A 24,038-nucleotide genomic window follows, 5' to 3' on the forward strand; every position below is an offset into this window, starting at 1 on the left:
CTGGTGGTAGTTAAAAAACGGGATCGGGCAGTAGCGCAGCGGGTTAAGCGCATGTGGCGCAAAGCGCAAGGACTAGAGGAAGGATCCTGGTTCGAGGCCCCAGCTCCCCACCTGCAAAGGAGTCGCTTCACAGGCAGTGAAGCAGGTCTGCAGGAGTCTATCTTTCTCTCCCCTTCTCTGTCTTCCCCTCCTCTCTTGATTTCTCTCTGTCCTATCCAACAACGAACAACATCAACAACAACAACAATAGCCACAACAAGGCTACAATAACAAGGGCAACAAAAGGAGAAAAAAAAAAAAAAGGCCTCCAGGAGCAGTGGATTCATGGTGCAGGCACTGAGCCCCAGCAATAACCCTGGGGCAAAAAAAAAAATTAATAATAATATTTATTAATGAGGAAGATCAAAGAGAGAGAGAGAGAGAGAGAGAGAGAGAGAGAGCCAAACATCACTCTGGTATATGCACTGCTGGGGATCAACCTCATACTCGAGAGTACACTACTTTGTCCACTCCATCACTTCCTAGACAGACCACTCACTGCCCTGGGCATAAATGAGATATCTACAAGGCACTTGGTACATGGGACACAACAAGTACCCAACGCAATACCCTTATATGTAATTCTATACTGAACAACTCCAAGAGAGAGCACTTACACTGTTTTGCTGAGAGCATGCTTTGGACTTGTACATAACCCAAGTAACTCTGTGATGCGTGGCTTAACAGAAACGGCTTAGAACATGATGGTTGGCTTACCACACATCACTCCCAAGGAAAACATTCCAGTAAGCAATATCTTCTTAGGGCCATTGTAAGACTTGGAGGAGAGAAGCACTATGTTTTGACTGGGAAAGAAAATCTTTTCGGTGGCTAACAGTGAAGTGAAGTATTTCAGATGCAGAGAAGCAGAGATGAATATCAAGACAAATTGTTTCATTTTATTTTCTTAAACCACCAGGGTAATGCTCAACCCTAGTTTATGGTTATTGTGGTGCCAGAACTGGGCCCAAGGCCTCACAAATGTTTACTGCATTTATCAGGCATGGAGATCCGTTGCATAAACCACTGTATAATCTTTCAGGCCCTAGACAGATCTCTTTATTAGATCTCCTATCTTTATCAGACTGTTCTTAAATCCTAATACAGTATTTACATAGTTGTGTGAAAAGAAAATGGTGACCCTGCTTTATAATTTCTTGAGTTATACGGTTCATAAGTAAGGCAACAACAATAAAGACTAACAAAACGGTGCTGGATATTAAAAAAAAAAAAAAAAAAAGACTCAGGAAAATGGTTATTTGTCATAGATGGTGCCTTAAAAGACCTATGTATATCTGTGCAGCTTATCTGACAAGAGACTGGTTTGATTTGAAAGTATGGTCACATACAAGTTACACATTACTCATACAAAACCCAAGTCATTTAGATGACTAAACAAACTATATCCATTGAAACACAAGCACTACATGCTTCAAGAAAATATATTTGTGAATTATACACATATTTTGTAAGCAAAAGTTCAAGTACAAATGGTTGATTTCATACCTGTAACATCTGACTTTTCCCCAAACCTGGATCTCCAACAACAAGAACATGTGGGTCTCCTCGAATTGGAATTCTGTTTTTGTCATCAGCGTATTTCTGGCTTCCTCCAAAGAGTGCTAATGCCAAACCTGCTTTAACAAGCTCAAGTGTTTAAGAGAGAGAGAGAAAAAAAGAAAAAAAACAGAAATGAGAAAATTAAAAATGACTAGCAGAAAGGATGTTCCGCTCATGTTTACATTTATTTGGGAATTATCTTTTCCTATGTGATTGAACTTTATTTTTTCTTTAAAGAATATAAAACTTTTTAAATAAAGTAACCAAAAAAATCAAAATAAGCATACAAAGCCAGAAATGTATCTTTTTTAAGAAATATTTTTAACAGAGGGAGGAGTATGGAGGGGAGAGAGAGAGAGAGAGAGATACTACAGCATTGTTCAGCTCTGGTTTATGGGTGGTGCTGGGAATTGAACAGCGCTTTCAGGCATGAAAGTCTTTTTGTATAACCATTGTGCAATCTCCCCAACCCCAGAATTGTATTTTTTTTTTTTTTTTTTTTTGTGCATTGCAACATGTGCACTCAACCAGGTGCGCTACCACCCGGACTTTTTTTTTTTTTTTTTTTTTTTTTGTCTCCAGGGCTATTGCTGGGGCCCAGCACCACAAATCCATTGCTTCTGGATGCCATTTTGTTGCCCTTTTTGTAGTTGTTATTGGATAGGACAGAGAGAAATCAAGAGAGGAAGGGAGACAGAGATGGGGAGAAAAAGACAAGACACTTGCAGACCTGCTTCACTTCCCCCTGCAGGTGAGGAGCCAGGGACTCAAACCGGGATCCTTAGGCAGGTCCTTGCACTTTGCGCAATGTGTGCTTAACCTGCTGTGCTACCGCCCCCAATGTATCTTAAAAGACTCCAAGCTAAGACTTACTTCATAATGTATGAATTCATTTTTCCACAAAACAGAAATATTTGTTAATTTCTGCTCTAACATTTAGTTTCCAGAGTCACTTTTATAAAAGTCCATCTCTATTAATTCTCATCAATAAGCAATTTTCCTTACAAGGGGCCATTGTTTGTCCATCATGTAATTTACTTATTTATTAAGTAGCCAATATTAAAGTATGCTTATCTGGCTAAAAGAAATGACTGATTCCTTGCTAAGTTTCTATATTTTATTTTAGTGACATTATATAGTTTCTTTCCCCAAAGTACTATGCAGCTCTGGCTTATGATGGTTAAACCTGAGACTTTAGAGCCTCAGGTGTGGAAATCTTTTTGCTTAACCATTACACAGACCCTCCCTCCCTCCCTCCCAATTTTATATATTTTAAAAACAAAATAAAATACTTACTTCATGGCCAAAAATGACAGGGCAAAGTGAGCTGAAAAAGCAGAATACAACTTATAAATTCTAAATTAGATTTCATTAGCCCATAGGATCTACCTTATAATTTGCTTAACTTGCTTTGCTTAGCACCGAAAATGACAAAAAATAGATTTATATCCCCATAAGGAGCTTGAGAAAATTTTTTTCTAACAGAAAATTTCTCGAAATTCTTAGCTACTCTATAAGAATATTGTGTTTGTATAAGGGAGACTTGTTAAGTACTTGATGTACCATTGTTCTGTTATTAACTTTTACAGTGTAGTGTGATCATGATCCTCCATGGAATTTGATGTGAAAATCAAATACTTAGGCTTGTACAACCAAACTGCAAGCCCTGGAAGCCACTGGAAAAAAAGAAAAAAACAAACAACAACAAAAAAAAACTAAAGGGTAGACTGAGTAATATTTTCAAATGGGATAAAATTTCATTTTTTCCCGGTTTAATTAAGAAATCAGAATAAGACCATATATGCATATTTACATTCAATAGTTGTAAGTGATAGAAATAAAATGGACACATAGACAAGAGATGTGAATGTAAACTATGAATCATTATCTTTTTTATTATTATTTTATTTTTTTGCCTCCAGGGTTATCGCTGGGGCTCGGTTCCTGCACTAAGAATACACTGCTCCTGGAGGCCATTTTTCCCATTTTGTTGCCCTTGTTGTTGTCATTATTATTGTTGTCATTGCTGTTGTAGTTGCTGGATAGGGCAGAGAGAAATGGAGAAAGGAGGGGAAGACAGAGAGGGGGAGAGGAAGATAAGACACCTGCAGACCTGCTTCACAACTTGTGAAGCGATCCTCCTGGAGGTGGAGAGCTGGGGGGTTCGAACTGGGATCCTTAAGCCGGTCCTTGCGCTTTGCGCCACCTGCATTTAACCCGCGGCACTACCACCCGACTCCCATCATTATCTTTTTTACTATACGTAAATCTAGATGGGGGACTGGGAAATGGAGCACCTGGTTGAGCACACACATTACCATGCACAAGGACCCAGGTTCAAGCCCCCAGACTCCACCTGCAGGGGGAAAGCTTCACTAGTGGTGAAGCAGCACTGCAAGAATCTTCTCTCTTTCTTTCCTTTTCTTTTTTTAATTTTTTTTTATTCCCTTTTGTTGCCCTTGTTGTTTTATTGTTGTAGTTATTATTGTTGTTGTCGTCGTTGTTGGATAGGACAGAGAGAAATGGAGAGAGGAGGGGAAGACAGAGAGGGGGAGAGAAAGATAGACACCTGCAGACCTGCTTCACCGCCTGTGAAGCGACTCCCCCTGCAGGTGGGGAGCCGGGGTTCGAACTGGGATCCTTATGCCGGTCCTTGTGCTTTGCGCTACCTGCGCTTAACCCGCTGCTTTTCTTTCTTTTTTAAAAAAATATTTTATTTATTTTCCTTTTTTTATTGCCCTTGTTGGGTATCTCTCTTTCTTTCCCCCTATCTTCCCATTCCCTCTTGATTTCTATCACTGTCCAATAAAATAAAAAATAAGTATGTGAAAGAGAGAGAGAAAGAAAAGCAAACAAACACCAGATGTTGGTCTCCTGTCATAGGCCCTTGACACTCATTGTTAAGCATGTTCCTGCATAATCACTGCGGGCTTCCTACCGACTAAGCATGCCATTTTCAGCTCCTACTCTGTAGAGAATGGGGCAATGAACTGGATTTGCCCCCCTGAACTCTAGGTTGCAAACACTTTGACTAGCTTTTTTTGTTTTTTTACCTGTAGCCAAGAGCACCCATAAGATGAACAAATATAATCACACTTCAGATAACTTCATACATACTTGACAATGAGTTTAAATAGATTTTCTTCAGCTTGAATCTCTTGGACGGCATAAAGATCTTTAAGTGAGAACTCCATCAATGTTCCATGTTTACATCCATCCTCAGAAGCCTTAGTTTTCTGACCTTTGCTATTGCTGACAGAATTTGCTTCAATGTACAAAAGGAACATGCATTTATCATTCTTATTTCGTGAGCCTGTAAGTTTCAAGATAATAATATAATTGGTGAGGATGTCCCATCAATGTTCCATGTTTACAGCCTTCCTCAGAAGCCTTTGTTTCCTGTCCTCTGCTACTGCTGACAGAATATGCTTCAATGGACAAGAAAAACATGCATTTATTACCCTTATTTCATGAGTCTGTAATTTTCAAAGTAATAATATAATTGGTACTTTCATCTTTCCTTACAAAGACTGAAGTATGATGCAAATTAAAGGCACTGTGAACTACAAGTAAATTTTCTTTTTTTTTTTTTTTGCTACAAGTAAATTTTCATTGTCCTTTCAAAATTTATTTATTAACAAGAGAAAGTGGAGACCAGATTGTCACTCCAGCATAAGGGATATTGGGGCTCAAACTCAGGATACATGCTTGCAAATCCTGTGTGATACTTCTGTATATTTTCCCAAACCACTACAAATAAACTTTTTTTTTTTTTTTTCGTCTCCAGGGTTATTGCTGGGGCTTGGTACCTGCACCACGAGTCCACTGCTCCTGGAGGCTATTTTTTTTCCCTTTTGTTGCCCTTGTTGTTTCATCATGGTTGTGGTTATTGTAATTGTTGTTATTAATGTCGTCGTTGGATAGGACAGAGAGAAATGGGAGAGAGATGGGGAAGATGGGGGGGAGGAGGGGAGAGAGAAAGAGAAGACACCTGCAGACCTGCTTCATCACTTGTGAAGCGACTCCCCTGCAGGTGGAGAGCTGGGGGCTTGAACCAGGATCCTTACTCTAGTCCTTGCACTTTGTGCCATGTGCACCCAGCCCCCTACAAATAAACTTTTATATGAAAAGTTTCATCTGTGTAATTTAGATAATGTACCTACTTTGTCATGTGTGCAACCCATATTTGAGCCCAGACCCTGTCACAATGGAAGAAGCTTCAGTACTGTGGTAGCTTTCCCTCTCTCCTTCTGTTTCTATCTGAAAGAGTCAAAATGGAGTGGTGAGGCCCAGGCTACTGCAAAATAACAACAACAACAACAAAAAAAAAACCAAAAAAAAAAAAAAAAACTTCTCTAAATTAAAGGTTTATAAGTACCTTGTAAAAGAGAAATTATGGCTAGTGTTGAAAAATTATAAAGAGCAATTAAAATAAGAAAAGAATTATAGTATACCTTCTTCAGTATTTGAGACTTTGACAACTCCAGTAATAGTCACTGTGTCTCCTGGTACACAACTATCCACAAGGTCATGAACAAGCTCACATTCTATCGTTCTTGGAATCCGACCTGCTTCTCGGTGATCCTCAGACATCAGCTCTTGTATTCTAAAAAGTTAAAGAATTTTAGTCACTCAACGTACTGAGTTATTTCCTTAACATATTATCTATGCAGGATCTATATGGAACTGAACTAGATAGCAAGGAAATCTTTTTTTTTTTTTTTCTTTAAGTTCAGTAGCTTGAAAAGTATCTGGTAGAGTAGCAGACTTGCTGGCCTGAGTTCCTGGTTCTACTGCTGGTACCACGTACACCAGAGTGGTGCTCTGGCTTCTCTCTTTCTCCATGATTCATGTGAAACAGTTTATCTTTCATATGTAATAAATGAAACTATCTTTTAAAAAGGTCAATGATATATCTAAAATGATTTCAGGAGTCTCCAATAAAAGATAAAAGAATGAAAATGTCTATTTGCCTTTGAGAATGTCAACAAAAATGAGAGTCATTAAAAGTGAAGAGATGATCTGGGGTATGCAAAGATGTCAACAAGAAGAGATAATAATAAAATTTTAGAAAACAACAGCAAAGTATCAATGATAAAATGAGACAAATCCCAAAATGCACACAGGAAAAAAAAATCACAAGGGCATAAAAGCAGAAGGAACCAATGCTATCAGCAGAGACCTAGAGAATCTTCTAAGTTGAAGGCAGGAATAGAAAATAGAAGTGGATCATAAAAAGAAAACAGTATTATTAGCAACAGGTAGTTGTTCAGAATTGAGAGAGGTGGGAAGGTATACAAACAGGTGGGCAGAGGAAGGATGAGGACATTCTAGCACAGTGATTGGGATTTACCCTTAACTAGAACCAGTGCACCCTTCTAAGGAAATGGACCTTCCCAAACTATAAAAGAGGCTATGGCATCTAGTTCCAGAAGATGTTTCTTCATTCTGCCATTTGAGTAGCCTAACTCCAATCTAAAAACATGCTTAAAAAAGTAAAATCTGACACCCAAGAAGCACAGCAGCTATAGGAATGGACTAAGAAGAGTGAAGTCCTTTTTCAACCACCAGGTTCCAGGCGCTAGCTTGATGCTCACCAGACTTCCCTGGACAGACAACCCCACCAATGTGTCCTGGAGCTCCAATTCCCCAGAGCCCCACCCTACTAGGGAAAGAGAGAGGCAGGCTGGGAGTATGGATCGACCTGTCAATGCCCATGTTCAGCGGGGAAGCAATTACAGAAGCCAGACCTTCTACCTTCTGCATCCCACAATGATCTTGGGTCCATACTCCCAGAGGGATAAAGAATAGGAAAGCTATCAGGGGAGGGGATGGGATACAGAGTTCTGGTGGTGGGAATTATGTGGAGTTATACCCCTCTTATCCTATGGTTTAGTCAATGTTTCCTTTTTATAAATAAAAAATTTAAGAAAAAAAGTGTGAAGTCCTGCCAGTGATGCACTGGTTCTCTTTTTCTCTTTAATGAATAAACCTTTAAGAAAGTAAACAGGCTTGTGGTCTTGGAGTGTCTAGAATGCTGGATTTAAAAGCATGACGTCTGGTGGGGGGAGAGCTCAAGTCCTGGAACATGATGGCAGAGGAGGACCTAGTGGGTGTTATATTGTTATGTGGAAATATTATGCATGTACAAACTACTGTAATTCACTGTCAACTATAAATCAACAATCCCTCAATAAAGAAATTAAAAAAAAAAAAGTGTGAGGTCATTTGGATTTGTGGCATTACTTGTGCCAAAGTAATGTTCTAGTGTGCATGTGTGCCACCCCCACATTAATAAGTAAATCCTTAAGAAAATCTGATCGTCAAAACTCCATCTTCTTATATATGGATGACACTTTGTATGGGAAAAGTTCTTACCTACAAAATTCAGCAAAGAAACCTATTCTATCTACTCCAAATAATCTCTTATCCTTTACCAGGTATTTGAGGATGAAGTGGCAATAATTCAGGAAGAATATAAAAACAAATAAAACACTGTACAAGAGTTTTTGAGAAAAATGGTACCAACACAGAAGAATAAGCTGCTATAAAAAGGAACAATTAAGGGCCAGGTGGTGGTGCACCTGGTTGAGCACACATCTTACAATGCGCAAGGACCCAGGTTCGATCCCTTGGTTCCCACCTGCAGGGGGAACGCTTCACACGTGGTAAAGCAGGGCTGCAGGTGTCTCTGTCTCTCTCCCTCCCTATCACCCCCTTCCCTCTTGATTTCAACCTGTCTCTATCCAATAAATAAATATAATTAAAAAAAAATTTTTTTTAAAGGAACAATTAGGGAGTCCAGCGGTAGTGAGGCAGGTTAAGCACAGGTAGTGCAAAGCGCAAGGACCTGATTAAGGATCCCAGTTTGAGCCTCCGGCTCCCCACCTGCAGGGGAGTCACTTCACAAGTGGTGAAGCAGGTCTGCAGGTGTCTATCTTTCTCTCCCCTTCTCTATCTTCCCCTCCTCTCTCCATTTCTCTCTATCCTAGCCAACAACAATGACATCAATAACAACAATAATAACTACAACAGTAAAACAAGGGCAACAAAAGGGAATAAATATTAAAATAAATAAAAAGGAACAATTAGACACCAAGATTGCCAACCAGAAGGAACTGTTTTCCTTTGCTTATAAGAAGACAAAATAAAGTGACAACATACATGGAACTCCTCTCCACAGAAAGAGGTTTCAATCTCAGACAAACTATCACAAAAAAGAACAACAAAGGAAACAGACTAACTGTTAGTAAAGGAACAGCGCCACACAGGCAATGAACCTCTAGCCCCCACAACTCCCCCCAGCTCCCCAGGGCCCTGATCCATACAGGTCAGTCCAGTGCCCAAAGTTCTGTTCTCCTCTCCACAGTCCCATTCCTCCTCACTCTGCACCATGCTGCTCTGCATAACAATAAACCCCAATTGCTAGGTCACAAGAGGAAAGAAGCTCTTAAGATACAGAACTTTAATAAGTTGAGCGGGAAATAGATTGAACCAAAGTCCTGGCATCCCAATCCTATTGCAAGTGTATAACTACAACTTTACAAAAGGGGTTATGGAGGAAATAAAGAAACCAAGCAAGAGGGAGTTGGGCGGCAGCGTAGTGGGTTAAGCGCAGGTGGCACAAAGCGCAAGGATTGGCATAAGGATCACGGTTCGAGCTCCTGGCTCCCCACCTGCAGGGGAGTCGCTTTGCAAGCAGTAAAGCAGGTGTCTTTCTCTCCCCCCTCTGTCTTCCCCTCCTCTCTTGTGCACTGTAATGTGTGTGCTTAACCAGGTGTGCCTCCTCCTGGCTCCCCACTCCTCTCTTGACTTCTCTCTGTCCTATCCAACAATGAAGACATCAATAACAACAATAACTACAACAATAAAACAAGGGCAACAAAAGGGAATAAATAAATATTAAAAAAAAAAAAAAAAAGCAAGAGATCGAGACAAGTCAATGAAGACAACTCCATGATCTCAAACTGTAGAACTGAGTTTATCAAGGCAGACTGGTATGGCAACACATCTTTGAAGAGGAGGGAAATTGAACTTTTGAAGCATTTACAGTTTTGTAATCCTAACTCAGCCCCCCCCCATACTCAAGAGTTTAATGCTTTATTCACTGTACTGCCACCTAGGCTGCTGTTGACAGACAGCAGCTGCTGACAGCTTTTAAATAAGGGCACAATTCATAGCACACAAACTCTTAATCAAATAAAACTTTAGTTATATACTTTATCACTGCCTCGAGGTAAGAATCACAGTATAATACAGGAAGTAACTCAGAAGTAGGCAGTAGTATAAATATCTTTTATTTACTTTAGGATTTTATTTATCATTTTTTAAAATGAGACCAGAGCATTATTCTATCCCATGTGGTACCAAGGACTGAACCTGGGATCATCTCCTTGGGCCTGCTACCTTTTATTTAATGGTCTGGTTACTCACTTGACTGACTGCCAGTCCATAGTAACTGTGAGAGGAGAGCTTCGGAGAGGAGTGAATGACTTCCCTCTACATGCAGGCACAGGACACTGAAAGGAGATTACTTCACATTCAGATTCATTTTTTAAGATATTTTAATATTACACATATATTTAATATTTTAAAATATACTGTATTTATTTTAGATAGAATTTGAGAGGGAAGAGAGATAGAGAGGGAGAGAGAAAAACAGACACTTGAAGCACTATTTCACCACTTGTGAAGTGGTGGGGACTGGAGGCTTGAACCTGGGTCCTTGCACGTGGTAACATATGTGCTCTATCGGGTGCATCAGCGCCCAGTCCCCACATTCGGGTTCTGATGAATTGTTGGGTTGTCAGAAAAGTCATGATGGACTTTTGCATAGAAAAAAAGAAAACATACGTCATGACTTTTCCAGCAGCCCAATACAACCACATCGCAGGAGATTCATGTTAAAAGCTTCACTTAATATTGTTTTAAAATACTAATTTAGAGAGTCAGGTGGTAGCGTACTGGGTTTAAGCGAGGTGGCACAAAGTGCAAGGACTGGAGTAAGAATCCCAGTTCGAGCCCCCGACTCCACACCTGCAGGGGAGTCATTTCACAAGTGGTGAAGCAGGTCTGCAGGTGTCTTATCTTTCTCATCTCTCTTGATTTCTCTCTGTCCTATCCAACAACAACGACATCAATAGCAACCATAATAACTACACCAATAAAACAAAAAAGGGCAACAAAAGGGAATAAATAAATAATATTTTTTAAAAATACTATTTTAGGTGGCCTGTGAGGTGGCGCAATAAAGCATGGGACTCTCAAGTATGAGGTCCCAAATTCAATCCCCAGCAGCATATGTACCAGAATGATGTCTGGTTCTTTCTCTCTCTCTTCTTATCTTTCTCATAAATAAATTCTTAAAAAAAACTTTTTAAAAAGTACTATTTTCAGACTGGGGAGATAGCACAATTATTATGTAAAAAGACTTTCATGCCTGAGGTTTCTAGGTTCCAGGTTCAATCCCCAGCATCACCATAAGCCAGAGATGAGTAGTGTTCTTATATTTAAAATAACAATAACACTATTTTAAATATTGATCTTAGGAATACATTAAATGCTGTAACAACTTTCAATTTCCTTGTGTACATATAGAGGTATCTCTAGTATGAAGATGCAGATTGGAAGAATTTATGCCAGTTTCAGAATAGTGGTTGCTTCTAAGGATAAAACCAGTGAATAGAGCAGAGAGATTTCAACTTTAATTTTTGTGAAAAATTAAACTAAAATAACAAAATATTAAAACTTTTCAACTCATTGGGAGCTGGGTGGTAGTGTACCTGGTTGAGCACACATGTTATAATGTGCAAGGACCTAGGTTCAAGCCCCCAGTCCCCACCTGCAGAGGGAAAGCTTCACAAATGGTGAAGTAGTGCTGCAGGTCTCTCTCTCTCTCTCTCCTTCTCTATTACCTCTTTCCCTATCAATTTTTGGCTGTCTATATAGTAAATAAATAAAAATACCAAAATAAAATCTAAAAAAATAAGTCACCAGTTTATAATGATGAGTATGCATACAACATTTACATTCTCTGCACTTTTCTATGGGTTTAAAACCTAGTAGAGAAGAAAAAGCTTATTATTTTCAAGTAGCAGAATAAAGGGAAGAACATCTGATGTGTATAACTAAGTTAAAACGAAAAACTATGAATGGAAAGGCTTAACCAGGATAATGACTGCCTCTGGGAATGCTGTAAGCAAGGGGTGAAAAAAAAAAAGAGAAACGGGGGTCAGGCAGTAGTGCGGGTTAAGCGCATATGGCGCAAAGCGCAAGGACAGGCACAAGGATCCTGGTTCAAGTCTCTGGCTCTCCACCTGCAGGGGAGTCGCTTCACAGGCAGTAAAGCAGGTCTGCAGGTGTCTATCTTTCTCTACCCCCCTCTGTCTTCCCCTCCTCTCTCCATTTCTCTGTCCTATCCAACAACAGCAATAATAACCACAACAAGGCTACAACAACAAGGGCAACAAAAGGGGGGGAAATGGCCTCCAGGAGCAGTGGATTCATGGTGCAGGCACTGAGCCCAGCAATAACCCTGGAGGCAAAAAAAAACCAAAAAACTAATTTAAAAAGACACTGGGGGTCAGGCGGTAGCACAGCAGGTTAAGCGCACATGGCGCAAAGCACAAGGATGGGCTTACGCATCCCAGTTCAAACCCCCACTTGCAGGGGGGTTGCACGGGTGGTGAAGCAAGTCTGCAGGTGTCTATGTTTCTCTCTCGCTCTCTGTCTTACCCTCCTCTCTCCATTTCTCTCTGTCCAAAGACAACAATGACATCAGTAACAAAAGTAATAACCACAACAATGATAAAACAAGGACAACAAAAGGGGGAAAAAATAGCCTCCAGGAGCAGTGGATTTGTGGTGCAGGCACTGAGCCCCAGCAATCACCCTGGAGGCAAAAAAAAAAAAAAAAAAAAGACACTAACTGGAGGTCAGGCGGTTACACATCTGGTGTGTACACATATTACAGTGTTCAAGTCCCTAGTCTCCTTCTGCAGAGGGAAAGTCTCACAAGAGGTGAAACCAGTGCTACAGGTTTCTCTCTCTCCCTCACTCCCCATTACCTCTCCATTTCTGTCTCCATCCAAAATAAATAATTATACTAATTACATAATGAACGCTTTATATTAAAATAATAATAATAATCTGGGGTAGGGATAGATAGCATAATTGTTATGCACACAGACTCTCATGCCTGAGCCTCTATCAAGTCCCAGGGTCAATCCCACCATAAGCCAGAGCTGAGCAGTGCTCTGGTAAAAATAATAATCTAGAGCCAGCAAAAAGTGATTCTGGGTGCAAGTAGAGAATGTTTTCTTTATTTTTTTGTAATTCATAAATAAAATACAGAAAATAAATAAATAAGCTTATGTTTAGATAAAATGGGAAATTCTTTCTGTGAATTGAATCTTCTTTACCAAGAGAGGAAAAACAGTTAAAAAACATATTACCTTTGTGGGAAGATTATACTTTCCATCTGGAAGAGGAAAACTCTGAATTTCTCCACATGCAGCACAAAGAAAAGCCATCTTGGTGCAAAGAGGCTTTATATTACTGACACGAACCACTGTCCCTCTCAGAGCAATGTATTTTCCGTAGTAATTTGCTCGGACATTCTTGAGCTGTGTTAAGGGCTCATAGTTGTATATTCTAAAAATAAAAAAACAGGAACACAACTGTATGTGGATTTGCAATGAACTGAGGTTGTGGTTCTCCACAAGTACCTTCTGGAACAGCTATGGCATTCTCAAACCATATCACCCATATTCATAGTTGAAATTTCAAAATAATCGAGTCATTTCTAAAGATAAAAATGCTAAATCTTGGGGAGTCGGGCTGTAGCATAGCAGGTTAAGTGCAGGTAGCGCCAAGCACAAGGACCAGCTTAAGGATCCTGGTTCGAGACCCCGGCTCCCTACCTGCAGGGGAGTCACTTCACAGGCGGTGAAGCAGGTCTGCAGGTGTCTGTCTTTCTCTCCCCCTCTCTGTCTTCCTCTCCTCTCTCCATTTCTCTCTGTCCTATCCAACAATGATGACATCAATAACAACAACAGTAGTAATTGCAACAATAAAAAAAGGGGCAACACAAGGGAATAAATAAATAAATTTTTTTTAATAAAAGAAAGAAAAATGCTAAATCTTTCATTTTCTTCTTGCCCTATTAGTTGTTCTCTAGGGGAAAATGAAAAAAAAATTAAAAAGTCTATAGATTCAGCAACTTTGAGCTTTAAGAATTGTTAGGAAATGATTCAATAAATTATGGAAAACAAAAACACAACCCTGATGATTACCTTATTCATTTCTCCTAATAAAAATGTACTGGATAACTCACCCAGTAGAGCACACACCCTACCAAGCATAAAGTCTTGGATTTGAGCCCTGGCACTGTATTGGAATAACAAAGATGGCATGTAAAGAGCTCCATGGATGGTAGAATGGTAGAATGGTACTATGGTGTCTTCCTACTCTGTTTGCCTCTCTGAAGAAGAAATTGGCTCCAGACAGCTGTACACTGCATGTGTGAGACCTGAGTGCTGCTTATTTTTTTAAATCTTAAAAATACTATAGATGAATGAAAGTTAAGTAAAATTCCATTTGTTCTGATGCTAACAAAATAATTAGCAAGGGCCAGGCAATGGGGCATCTGGTGAAGTGCACATGTTACCATGCACAGGCCCCTGGTCCCCACCCACAGGGGGAAAGCTTCACAAGTGGTGGAACACTGCTACAGGTCTCTCTCTCTCTCCATCTCCCCCCACCTCCTCCCCTCCCTTCTCAATTTCTCTTTCCTATCAAATTAAGTTGAAAATAAAAAGATTTAGAAAATACAATCATACCATAATGCATTACATAGATTACTTATTTTCACTCAGTGAATCTAGGGCCTGATGCATGTATGCAAGTGTTGACTGGCCTCTCCAGTTCAATATTTTATTTTTCTTTTTTTTCTTTGAATGGGGGGGGGACAGTAAGTGGGAGGAAAGAAGAGAGGCAAAATGCCACAACTCCACCATCCTTGGAGCCCCCATGATGCCATCCACAGTGTTCCCACATGTTGCCAGGGCTTGAACCCAGAGCCTCATATACAGTCAGGTATGTATTTCACTGGATAAACTATCTTTTAGACCCTGGATTATTTAACAGCAGGGTTGTGAAAAACATCCACTCAAAATCAATGTTTACAAAAACTCTCGATTAGAAAATCAAACTTACTTAGAAAAAGTTCACTTCTGTCATGATTCTTTTTTGTGTGTGCCAAAGGAACTGAAGTCAAGAGACTTGTGCACTGACCGCACTGCTGCTGAGCCAGCAACCTGAACCAATGTTTTATTTTGTATTCTGAGAGAGACCACAGAGTACAGTCCCATCATCCCTGAAGTTCCCTTAGTACTGTCATGGTTCTCCCGTTGTGGCAGAACTGAACCTAGGATGTCACTCAAAGTGAGGTATGTATGCATTTTGCATTATCACCCCTGTCATCATCGTTTTAAAGAATTCTCAGTAGGTTCACGTGGGTTTGAAGAACAGAGAGATAGCAAGAAACTCATTTTTAAAAACGGATTCTACTTTTTGAGCCTCAGTCATCAGTCTGTATAGCCCAATTTCAGTAGCTGCAGTGTCAGCAAATTCCTCACCTTGTGTGTATTTGTGGCACATTTACTATTGTTTCCCCATCTCTAGACAATCCCTCTTGGGCTTGTAGTTCAGCTGCGTGCCTCTCAAGGTCCTTAGTTAATACCTAAACAGAACACTGATTTACTCAAAAATTGAAACAAACAAACAAAAATTTCTTTAAAGCAGGACACTATGGACAAGAGGAAGTTGATGAGGATAAGACAATTTAGAGTAGATCTATAACATTTCATCATGACTAATTTCTTCATTGTGCCTTATTTTTACTTGAAGGTTTGCTATCCCTTGACTAGAAAACTGTAGCAATTCCATCTGCTACTTCCTGTCCGAACTAAATCTGTTTACAATGTAGGCACTCTGCCTAGTGAGCTACCTCTCTCGTCCCATTAAATGGGATTTTTAATACCTATTTGTGTACTAAGCACCATGCTAACAATAAGAAAGAAAAATGAGATGCACATAGACAGCAACAGTTGTTATATGGAACATAGATTTAGAGGCAAAATGCCATGTGACTTTTCAAAAGGGTTCATGAAACAGGTTTCACAGACTGACTATTGATTTAAGCTGCAAAATTCTGGATTTACAAGGTAAGAAGAATTCTATAATTGCATGGACAGCATGTGCTAGAAGTATTTAAAGAATCTTGCAGAGAACTGAGTTTAGCTAAACAGTAGTGAGTAAAGTAGCACAGAGGGTAAAAGGTTTAAACCAGATCACGGAAGGAACTGAGTGTAGTGTAAAAGATTTGGATATCGAGGGTCGGCGGTGGCGCAGTGGGTTGAGCGCATGTGGGCAAAGCGCAAGGACCAGTGTAAGGATCCCGGTTTGAGCCCCCGGCTCCCCACCTGCAGGGGAGTCGCTTCACAGGCGGTGAAGCAGGTCTGCAGGTGTCTGTCTTTCTCTCTCCTCTCTGTCTTACCCTCCCTCTCTCCATTTCTCTCTGTCCTATCCAACAACGAACAACATCAACAATGGTAATAATAACCACAACAAGGGCAACAAAAGAGGGAAAAAATGGCCTCCAGGAGCGGCGGATTCATGGTGCAGGCACCGAGCCCAGCAATAACCCTGGAGGAAATAAATAAATAAATAAATAAATAAATAAATAAATAAATAAATAAATAAAAAGATATGGATATCATGGGAGTGAGGCGGTAGCACAGTGGGTTAAGTTCATGTGGCGCACAGTGCAAGGACTGGCTTAAGGATCCCGGTTGGAACCCCCCAGCTCCCCACCTGCAGGAGATTCACTTCACAAGTGGTTAAGCAGGTCTGCAGGTGTCTATCTTTCTCTCCCCCTATCTTCCCCTTCTCTCGCCATTTCTCTCTGTCCTATCCAACAACGACGACATCAATAATAACTACAACAATAAAACAACAAAGGCAACAAAAGGGAATAAAATAAATTAAAAAAAAATTTTTTTTTAATTTAAAGATTTGGATATCATTTGGTAGAACAGAGTCACAGTTTCCAACAACAGACCACGATCTAGTTTAGGAAAGACTGAATATATAAAATATCAGATGTAAGGAGGGAAAAGATGTATTAAAGATATATATTTTTTATAAAAGAAGTGAAAGGATATGGTGACCTGAATATAGAGAAGTAATGAATGAGGTAAGAGTCAAGGCTCCAGTCTCTGGATTAGTAGTATACATATCTCTGTAATGCACCTCTTCTTTGCTCCAGCATATTCTTACCTCTCCTGACATATCTCTAACACTCAGTGTTCCTTAAAGATCCATCATTAACCACACCACCTTTACAAAGCCTTCTCTAAGCTCTCTTCTTCCCATGTATTTTATCTTCTCTTTTTATTTCATGTTTTTAACTGATACCATGATACCATAGTCTTCAATAATATAAAACTAATTCAAATAAATTAGAATTAAATGTTATGTTTAGGCATGCGCTAATATAAAGAAAAAATGGGAGTGTGGGTAGACAGCATAATGGTTATTCAGAGATTCTCATGTCTGAGGCTCCGAAGACTCTGATTCAATCCCCTGCACCACCATAAGCCAGAGCTGATCAGTGCTTTGGTTTAAAAAAAATAAAATAAAAAATAAGAATAAATGGTATCGTTCAGGACAAGTTATCTTTCAGTTCAAGTTAATGCCTACTGGTGAAAAGTATCTTTCAAAAAAAAGGGCAGTATTACTGTAAAGTATCCCTTTAAATAATTTTTTAATCAAAATTAACACAAAAATGTTTACCTGATGTATTGCCAGACCCATGCAAGCCAAAGTCTTCTCAGGTGTATCCCTTAATTCATCTGCTATATCTGGGATCAATGTAGCTATTTCGTTGTCTTTTGCCAGTTCCTTAAAATCCACCAAAATACTTCCCTTTCTTTCTATTTCATCCTATAAAATATTAAGATGTGAAAATAATAACTGCTTTTTAAAAGTCAATTATCACAACTGGGCATTCAATTACATACTTTTAGAAAGCATACATTTATGATAATATGAACCTTAATTTTTTGTGCCGAACACTGTCCTAACATTAAAATATATTAACTTATTTAGGCCTTTTGTTGTTCTTGTCATCATCAGAACTTCATTGCTCCAGGCTGACTCTTTTTTTTAGATAGATATACAGATTGACAGACAGACAGATAGGAGGAAGGACACCATTGCACCAAAGTTTCTTCCAATGTAATGGGGCTTGTGCTAGAACCTGGGTCAAGTGCAGGCAAAGCAGTTGCATTACCCAAGTAAGCTAGTTTGCCAGCTTATTTGGGCATTTTTAAAACCCCTTTGTGGCAGGCATTAATATTAGATTTTCTACAACTGACAGATGAGAAAAGAAGATAAATAATTAATTTTAGTCAGATTACAGTAAAGTGGGAGAGTTGGGATCTTGTCCAAAGCAGCCTGAATTCAGGGAGTAGGATCATTTTAAATACACTGTTAAAAAAGGCACCATGCAAAGGTCACCAGTCATTTTGTTGTACAAGAATCTTACCTTATCATATGAATCTTACCTTATCATACAAATCAATACGTCTTGTAAAAAAATTTTCAAATGCTTGAATCTTCTCAATAAGAGGAGAGCTATCACTGTAAACTAATCCAACAGACATGGAATTAACACTAATAATCACATACAAACATGTATTTTTTTTTCATGAGACAGAAATAGTACTCTATATACAATATATAATTCTCCCCTTTGCATTTGTAGTAAAAAGCAACATAAGGGGCTGAGGGACACAGCACAGAATTAATGATCAGGATTTGCATGAGAAAGGTCCCAGTCTTGAGACTTAGCACCACTTTCACAAGATATGAGCAGTACTCTGGTAAAAAAAAAAAAAAAAAGAAAGAAAGAAAAGAAAAGAAAAAAAAAGACATAAAATGTATACTAAATGTCCTAAACCAACTTTAGGCCCATATAACCTAAATCACAGATAGGAAGTATCTCTCTCTCTAAAAAGTACCAACATATGAAAATCTTTATATTTAATTTTTAACCTTAGGACTCATCAGTTTGGGGCCAGGCAGTGGCGCACCTGGTTGAGCACAAGTTACAATGAGCAAGGACCCAGGTTCAAGTCCCTGCCCCCACCTGCAGGGGAAAAGCTATGCAAGTGGTGAAGCAGGACTGTAGGTGTCTCTCACTCTCTCCCTCTCTATCTCCCCCTTCCCTCTGAAACCAGCTGCCCCACTCGCCAGTCCTGGTCTTGCTTTGGCTTAAAGACTGGGCAGAGAAGGGGGTTCCGGCCTCCAACACTGCCGACCCCACTGTGGGGCTCACCTGAGAGCCTCAGGTGCACAGGGGCGGGGCGGGGGGGCAGCGGCTGGCAGTGGCTGGCGGTGTCCGCTCCGCACCAGCTTGGCCTGCGAGGAACCAGCGCACTGCTGCGGTATCTGGGCTCGTCTCCCTGCCCCGGAGCCGGGCAACTATTAATCTTGGTTGACGGTTTCTAATGTCCTAATTGGTAAGTGGGGAGAGCGGCCCAGTTCGCCCTAATAAATAAATAAGTAAATAAAGATCGTAAATAAAACTAAAAACTAGGAAAGTCATAAGGAAAGTGAATTACAGTAATATGAGGCATAGTATCCAAAAAAAAGAAAATGTAACTTCTGGTACTTTTTGTACTTTTAACTTTACCTTCAGAGAAATAAAATTTCCAGCCTTTATATGGTATGAATCGATCCAATGTTGATTGTGATAACAAAGATTGTGGAGTTTGTTCTGGAAAAATAAAAAGCACAGAATACTATCAATAGATTAGCAGAAACAGTATAATCATTTCCTCCTCCCCCAAGTTGCTTCTCTTTGCAATAGTAAGAACCTGACATGATTTTAGCAGAATAACTAAATTAAAGGTTTTGATATGAATATTGAATATTGTGCTCACTTCGGCAGCACATATTACTAAAATTGGAACGATTCAGAGAAGATTAGCATGGCCCCTGCACAAGGATGACATGTGAATATTGAATACTAACAATCAACTCCGACCTAAGTAACATCAAATAAAAGACTGAAAGTTTTGAGTAGACCTGCTTTGTCTGACAAGCATGAATGGATTCCTTCATGAAGAGAAAAAACAAAACAAAACAAAACATATAATCATTAACCTCCCCTACCTGAACTCTGTTTCCCTGTGGTTTTACTCGGGTCAGTTCTGTGCTTGCTTTCTTTCCATTTTCCTGAGAAGCTCCCACCTCTTCCTCCTCTTTTCCAGCTTTGAAATCTTCCCCGTCCAGATCCTCTGCCTCTGTGGTCTCCGTTCATGTTTTCTAAAAGATATTAATTAGGAATATCTTCATTAAAACTAGAAAAATTAGTACTAAAAACCTATTGACATAATATAGTTTAGGTCTAACAAATTTGCAAGCCATATATAGTATGACATACGAACCAATTACTATTACCTATTATTCCCCTTCTCTTTTTATAGTTAATTATAGATGTCTAAAGCAAGTATACTGGATTCCTTGGGATAAGAAAAAGAAAAGGTACTGTATCTGTTTTCAAGGAACTCCCCAATGAAAATTAAGATATGAGGAAATTCAGTCAAAAATAATTCATTTATAGTGTTGGAGTCTTACTACAGGATAGCACCACTGACCCCAGACACTAGAAACACATCATCATAACTCCTTATATAGAGTAAATTATACAGTGTCATTCTTACTCTTCTGAGCAATGCATGAATATTCTGATGCATGCATTTAAAGCGAAACTTTCTTGGAAAACATAGGGATGAAAACATGCGTGTTTCAACCATTCTTTGCAAGAGCTCAAGTAGGAGGAGGTAATTTTTCAGATTCATAATCACTTTAAGAAGACAACAGAAGCAAGACCACTTCTGGGTCAGTAAAGATTAAACATCACAAACCCTCCGGTGGGCCTCTACAGGTCATTGCCTTCAATGTATATGTATATGTAGTTTTGAGATAAATCTATTGCAATTCAATCAAGTTGGGGCTCGTAGATGGCTCACCCAGTAGAGTATACTACACATTAGCACGCATGAGTCCCAGGTCCCCACACTGGAGTGTGTACAATGGACAAGCTTCATAAGTTATATAATACTAGAATATGAAACCAAGGACCTGGGACATTCAAGGTACATTTTTTTTATTTTATTATCTTTATTTATTGGATAGAGACAGCCAGAAATCGAGAGGGTAGGAGAGACAGAGAGCGAGAGAGAGAAAGAGAGACACCTGCAGACCTGCTTCAGCACTTATGAAGCTTTCCCTCTAGAGGTGGGGACTAGGAGCTCGAACCTGGGTCCTTGAGCACTGTAACATGTGCTCTCAACCAGGTGTACCACCACTGGGCCCCAGTACATTTTTTTAAAATTCTATATACTTAGAGTGGAGAAAAGAGAGACACCAAGACACCAAAACATTACTCTTCGCATTCACAAAGTCTCTTCTGGTGCAATGAATGATGCACCCTGTGGTAACAGAGATGGAATATGTAGAGTCTCATACATAAGGCATATGCTCTACCCACTAAACTACTCTCCAGCAGCAACCAATTATTTTTTGCCTCCAGGGTTATCACTGAGGCTTGGTGCCTGCACCATGAATCCACTGTTCCTGGCAGCCATCTTTTCTGTTTTTGTTGTTGTTGTTGGATAGGACAGAGAGAAATTGAGAGAGGAGGGGAAGACAAAAGAGGAGGAGAGAAAGACAGACACTTGCAGATGTGCCTCACTACTTGTGAAGCAACCCCCGCCCCCTTGCAGGTGGGAAGCTGGGGCCTCAAACCAGATCCTTGCATGGTCCTTGTGCTTTGTATTATGTGTGCCTAACAAACTGCGCCACCGCCCATCCCCCAGCAAGCAAGTTTTTTTTTTTTTTTTAAACATATCTATAGGGAGTTGGGCGGTAGTGCAGCAGGTTAAGCGCAGGTGGCGCAAAGCTCAAGGAACGGCATAAGGATCCTGGTTCAAGCCCCCGGCTCCCACCTGCGGGGGAGCCGCTTCACAGGCAGTGAAACAGGTCTGCAGGTGTCTTTCTCTCCCCCTGTCCCCTCCTCTCTCCATTTCTGTCCTATCCAACAACAATGACAACAATAAAACAACAAGGGCAACAAAAGGGATAAATATTTTTTTAAAAAGTATCTATATCCAGCATATTACAACCTTTTTTTTTTTTTTTTTCCCTCCAGGGTTATTGCTGGGCTCGGTGCCTGCACCATGAATCCACCGCTCCTGGAGGCTCTCTTTTCCCCCTTTTGTTGCCCTTGTTGTTGTAGCCTCGCTGTGGTTATCATTATTACCATTGTTGATGCCGTTCGTTGTTGGATAGGACAGAGAGAAATGGAGAGAGGAGGGGAAGACAGAGAGGGGGAGAGAAAGACAGACACCTGCAGACCCGCTTCACCGCCTGTGAAGCAACTCCCCTGCAGGTGGGGAGCTGGGGGCTCCTTACGCCGGTCCTTGCGCTTTGCGCCACGTGTGCTTAACCCACTGCGCCTGACCCCCTATTACAACCTTTTTAAATACTAGTATCTTGGGAGTCGGGCGGTAGCGCAACGGGTTAAGCGCACGTGGTGCAAAGCGCAAAGGACGGCTTAAGAATCCCGGTTGGAGCCCCCGGCTCCCCACCTGCAGGGGAGTCCCTTCACAGGCGGTGAAGGAGGTCTGCAGGTGTCTCTCTTTCTCTCCCCTCCTCCTCTCTCCATTTCTCTCTGTCCTATCTAACAACGACGACATCAATAACTACAACAATAAAAACAAGGTCAACAAAAGGGAAAATAAATAAATGTTTAAAAAAAAACAAAAAAAAACTAGTTATCTTTACAAGTTTCTTGTATTTTGTATACAATGAGACATTTTTACTAAGCTCAAACCCATAAAGATAATTTCTGGCTGGGTAACAATAAGTTGAATCAAGTGACATAAAGACAATGGGCTTTAGAGGTCAACAGATTGTGTGCCTTGCTGTGAACATGACCCAGATTCAAGTACCAGGATCTTGTTCAAGTCCCAGCACCAGATGGGAGGTATTGCCATGGCATAGATAGCTCTAGTGCTTGGATTCCCACATAGATATGATGGGCCTAGACATCTAGCAGATCCCTCTCTCCACCACTGGTCATCTTCATCAAGAATAACAACACAAACCCTCTTGTGGGTCTCTACAGGTCATTGTCCTCAATGTAGAACAAAAATGATAGAAATTTCCCCACTCTCCAAAGGGAGGCTGGGTCAGCCTACTCTGCCACTTGAGGAAGACTGGTCCTAAAATGAGTGCAGCCTAGAATATTCCTAGCCATGACCACGGAATGCTCATACCAACAGAGATGCAGAAGCTACACAGGCTACTGTGCTAAATATGAATAGACATGGGCCCTAGGTCAGATTGATGGGGTTTACAGTTAATTGTATTTATATACTTTTTCCATATTTGGGAGCTATTCTTTGCCCTGATCCAGCTTCCTAGTCCTACTCTCAACTCTTTTATTATTATTATTATTATTTATCTTTATTTACTTATTGGATAGAGACAGCCAGAAATCGAGAGGGAAGGGGGAGATAAAGAGGGAGAGAGACAGGGAGACAACTGCAACACTGCTTCACCATTCACAAAGATTTCCCCCTGTAGGGTCCGTGCACATTGTAACGTGTGTTCAACCAGGTGTGCCACTACTCCGACCCCTATCCTCAATTCTTCTAGCCCACATGCATGTTAGTTGTTGGGTTCAGGCAAAAATAAGTAAAGTCATGGGCCCCTTGGAATACACTTAAAATAGTCCTCCTAGCTTCTTCCAACATGAAGACCCCAAATTTCATCTGCTACACTCTCATCTTTAGGTTCCTGATTATTAAACAAATTATTCTGCTTTGTATCTTAATGCTTTTCAGCCACCAAGTTGCAGATACTACCATGACCTCAACATGACTTCCCTGGGCAGATGACCCCATCAATGCGTCCTGGAACCCAACCTCTCCAGAGCTCTACCCCACTAGGGAAAAGTAGAAACAGGGTATGGACTGACTTGTCAACGCCCATGTCCAGTGGAGAAGCAATTACAGAAGCCAGACCTTCCACCTTCTGCTCCCCATAAAGATCTTTGGTTCATATTCCCGCAGGGATAAAGAATAGGGAACCTTCCCATGAAAAGAAGGGTATATGGAACTCTGGTGGTGGGAATTATATGGAATTGTACCCCTCTTATCCCAGTCTTGTCACTCATTATTAAATCACCAATAATAACAAAAGAAAAGGAAGCAGTAGCAGCAGCAGCTCTAGTGCTAAGGTGTCTATTTATCGGAATGAAAAAGTGGCCTGGCTGTAGTGACTTGATGCAGATGCAAGGTTCC

The 24,038-nt window shown here is 40.3% G+C and overlaps 1 protein-coding gene and 1 non-coding gene across 2 annotated transcripts in view; one reads left to right on the plus strand and one right to left on the minus strand.

Annotated features, from left to right (window-relative positions):
* The window catches only part of MCM8 (minichromosome maintenance 8 homologous recombination repair factor), a 47,220-nt gene that overhangs the window by 21,845 nt on the left and 1,337 nt on the right, over positions 1 to 24,038 (minus strand). Inside the window, exons 2-12 of the mRNA XM_007539568.3 lie at positions 19,840 to 20,002; positions 19,358 to 19,441; positions 18,228 to 18,310; positions 17,455 to 17,604; positions 15,237 to 15,340; positions 13,053 to 13,251; positions 10,033 to 10,118; positions 6,054 to 6,205; positions 4,717 to 4,912; positions 2,896 to 2,926; positions 1,546 to 1,686 (exon numbers count right to left, since the gene is read on the minus strand). Of these exons, the coding sequence (XP_007539630.1) occupies positions 1,546 to 1,686; positions 2,896 to 2,926; positions 4,717 to 4,912; positions 6,054 to 6,205; positions 10,033 to 10,118; positions 13,053 to 13,251; positions 15,237 to 15,340; positions 17,455 to 17,604; positions 18,228 to 18,310; positions 19,358 to 19,441; positions 19,840 to 19,987 (1,374 nt within the window). The 5' untranslated portion in view covers positions 19,988 to 20,002. The remainder of the gene's footprint in view (positions 1 to 1,545; positions 1,687 to 2,895; positions 2,927 to 4,716; positions 4,913 to 6,053; positions 6,206 to 10,032; positions 10,119 to 13,052; positions 13,252 to 15,236; positions 15,341 to 17,454; positions 17,605 to 18,227; positions 18,311 to 19,357; positions 19,442 to 19,839; positions 20,003 to 24,038) is intronic.
* Positions 19,600 to 19,706, plus strand: LOC132542741 (U6 spliceosomal RNA). Its single transcript, XR_009553716.1, has one exon. It is a non-coding gene; the product is annotated as a U6 spliceosomal RNA (small nuclear RNA).

This window comes from Erinaceus europaeus, chromosome 1 (assembly GCF_950295315.1).
Source record: "Erinaceus europaeus chromosome 1, mEriEur2.1, whole genome shotgun sequence".
Classification (NCBI taxonomy): domain Eukaryota; kingdom Metazoa; phylum Chordata; class Mammalia; order Eulipotyphla; family Erinaceidae; genus Erinaceus; species Erinaceus europaeus.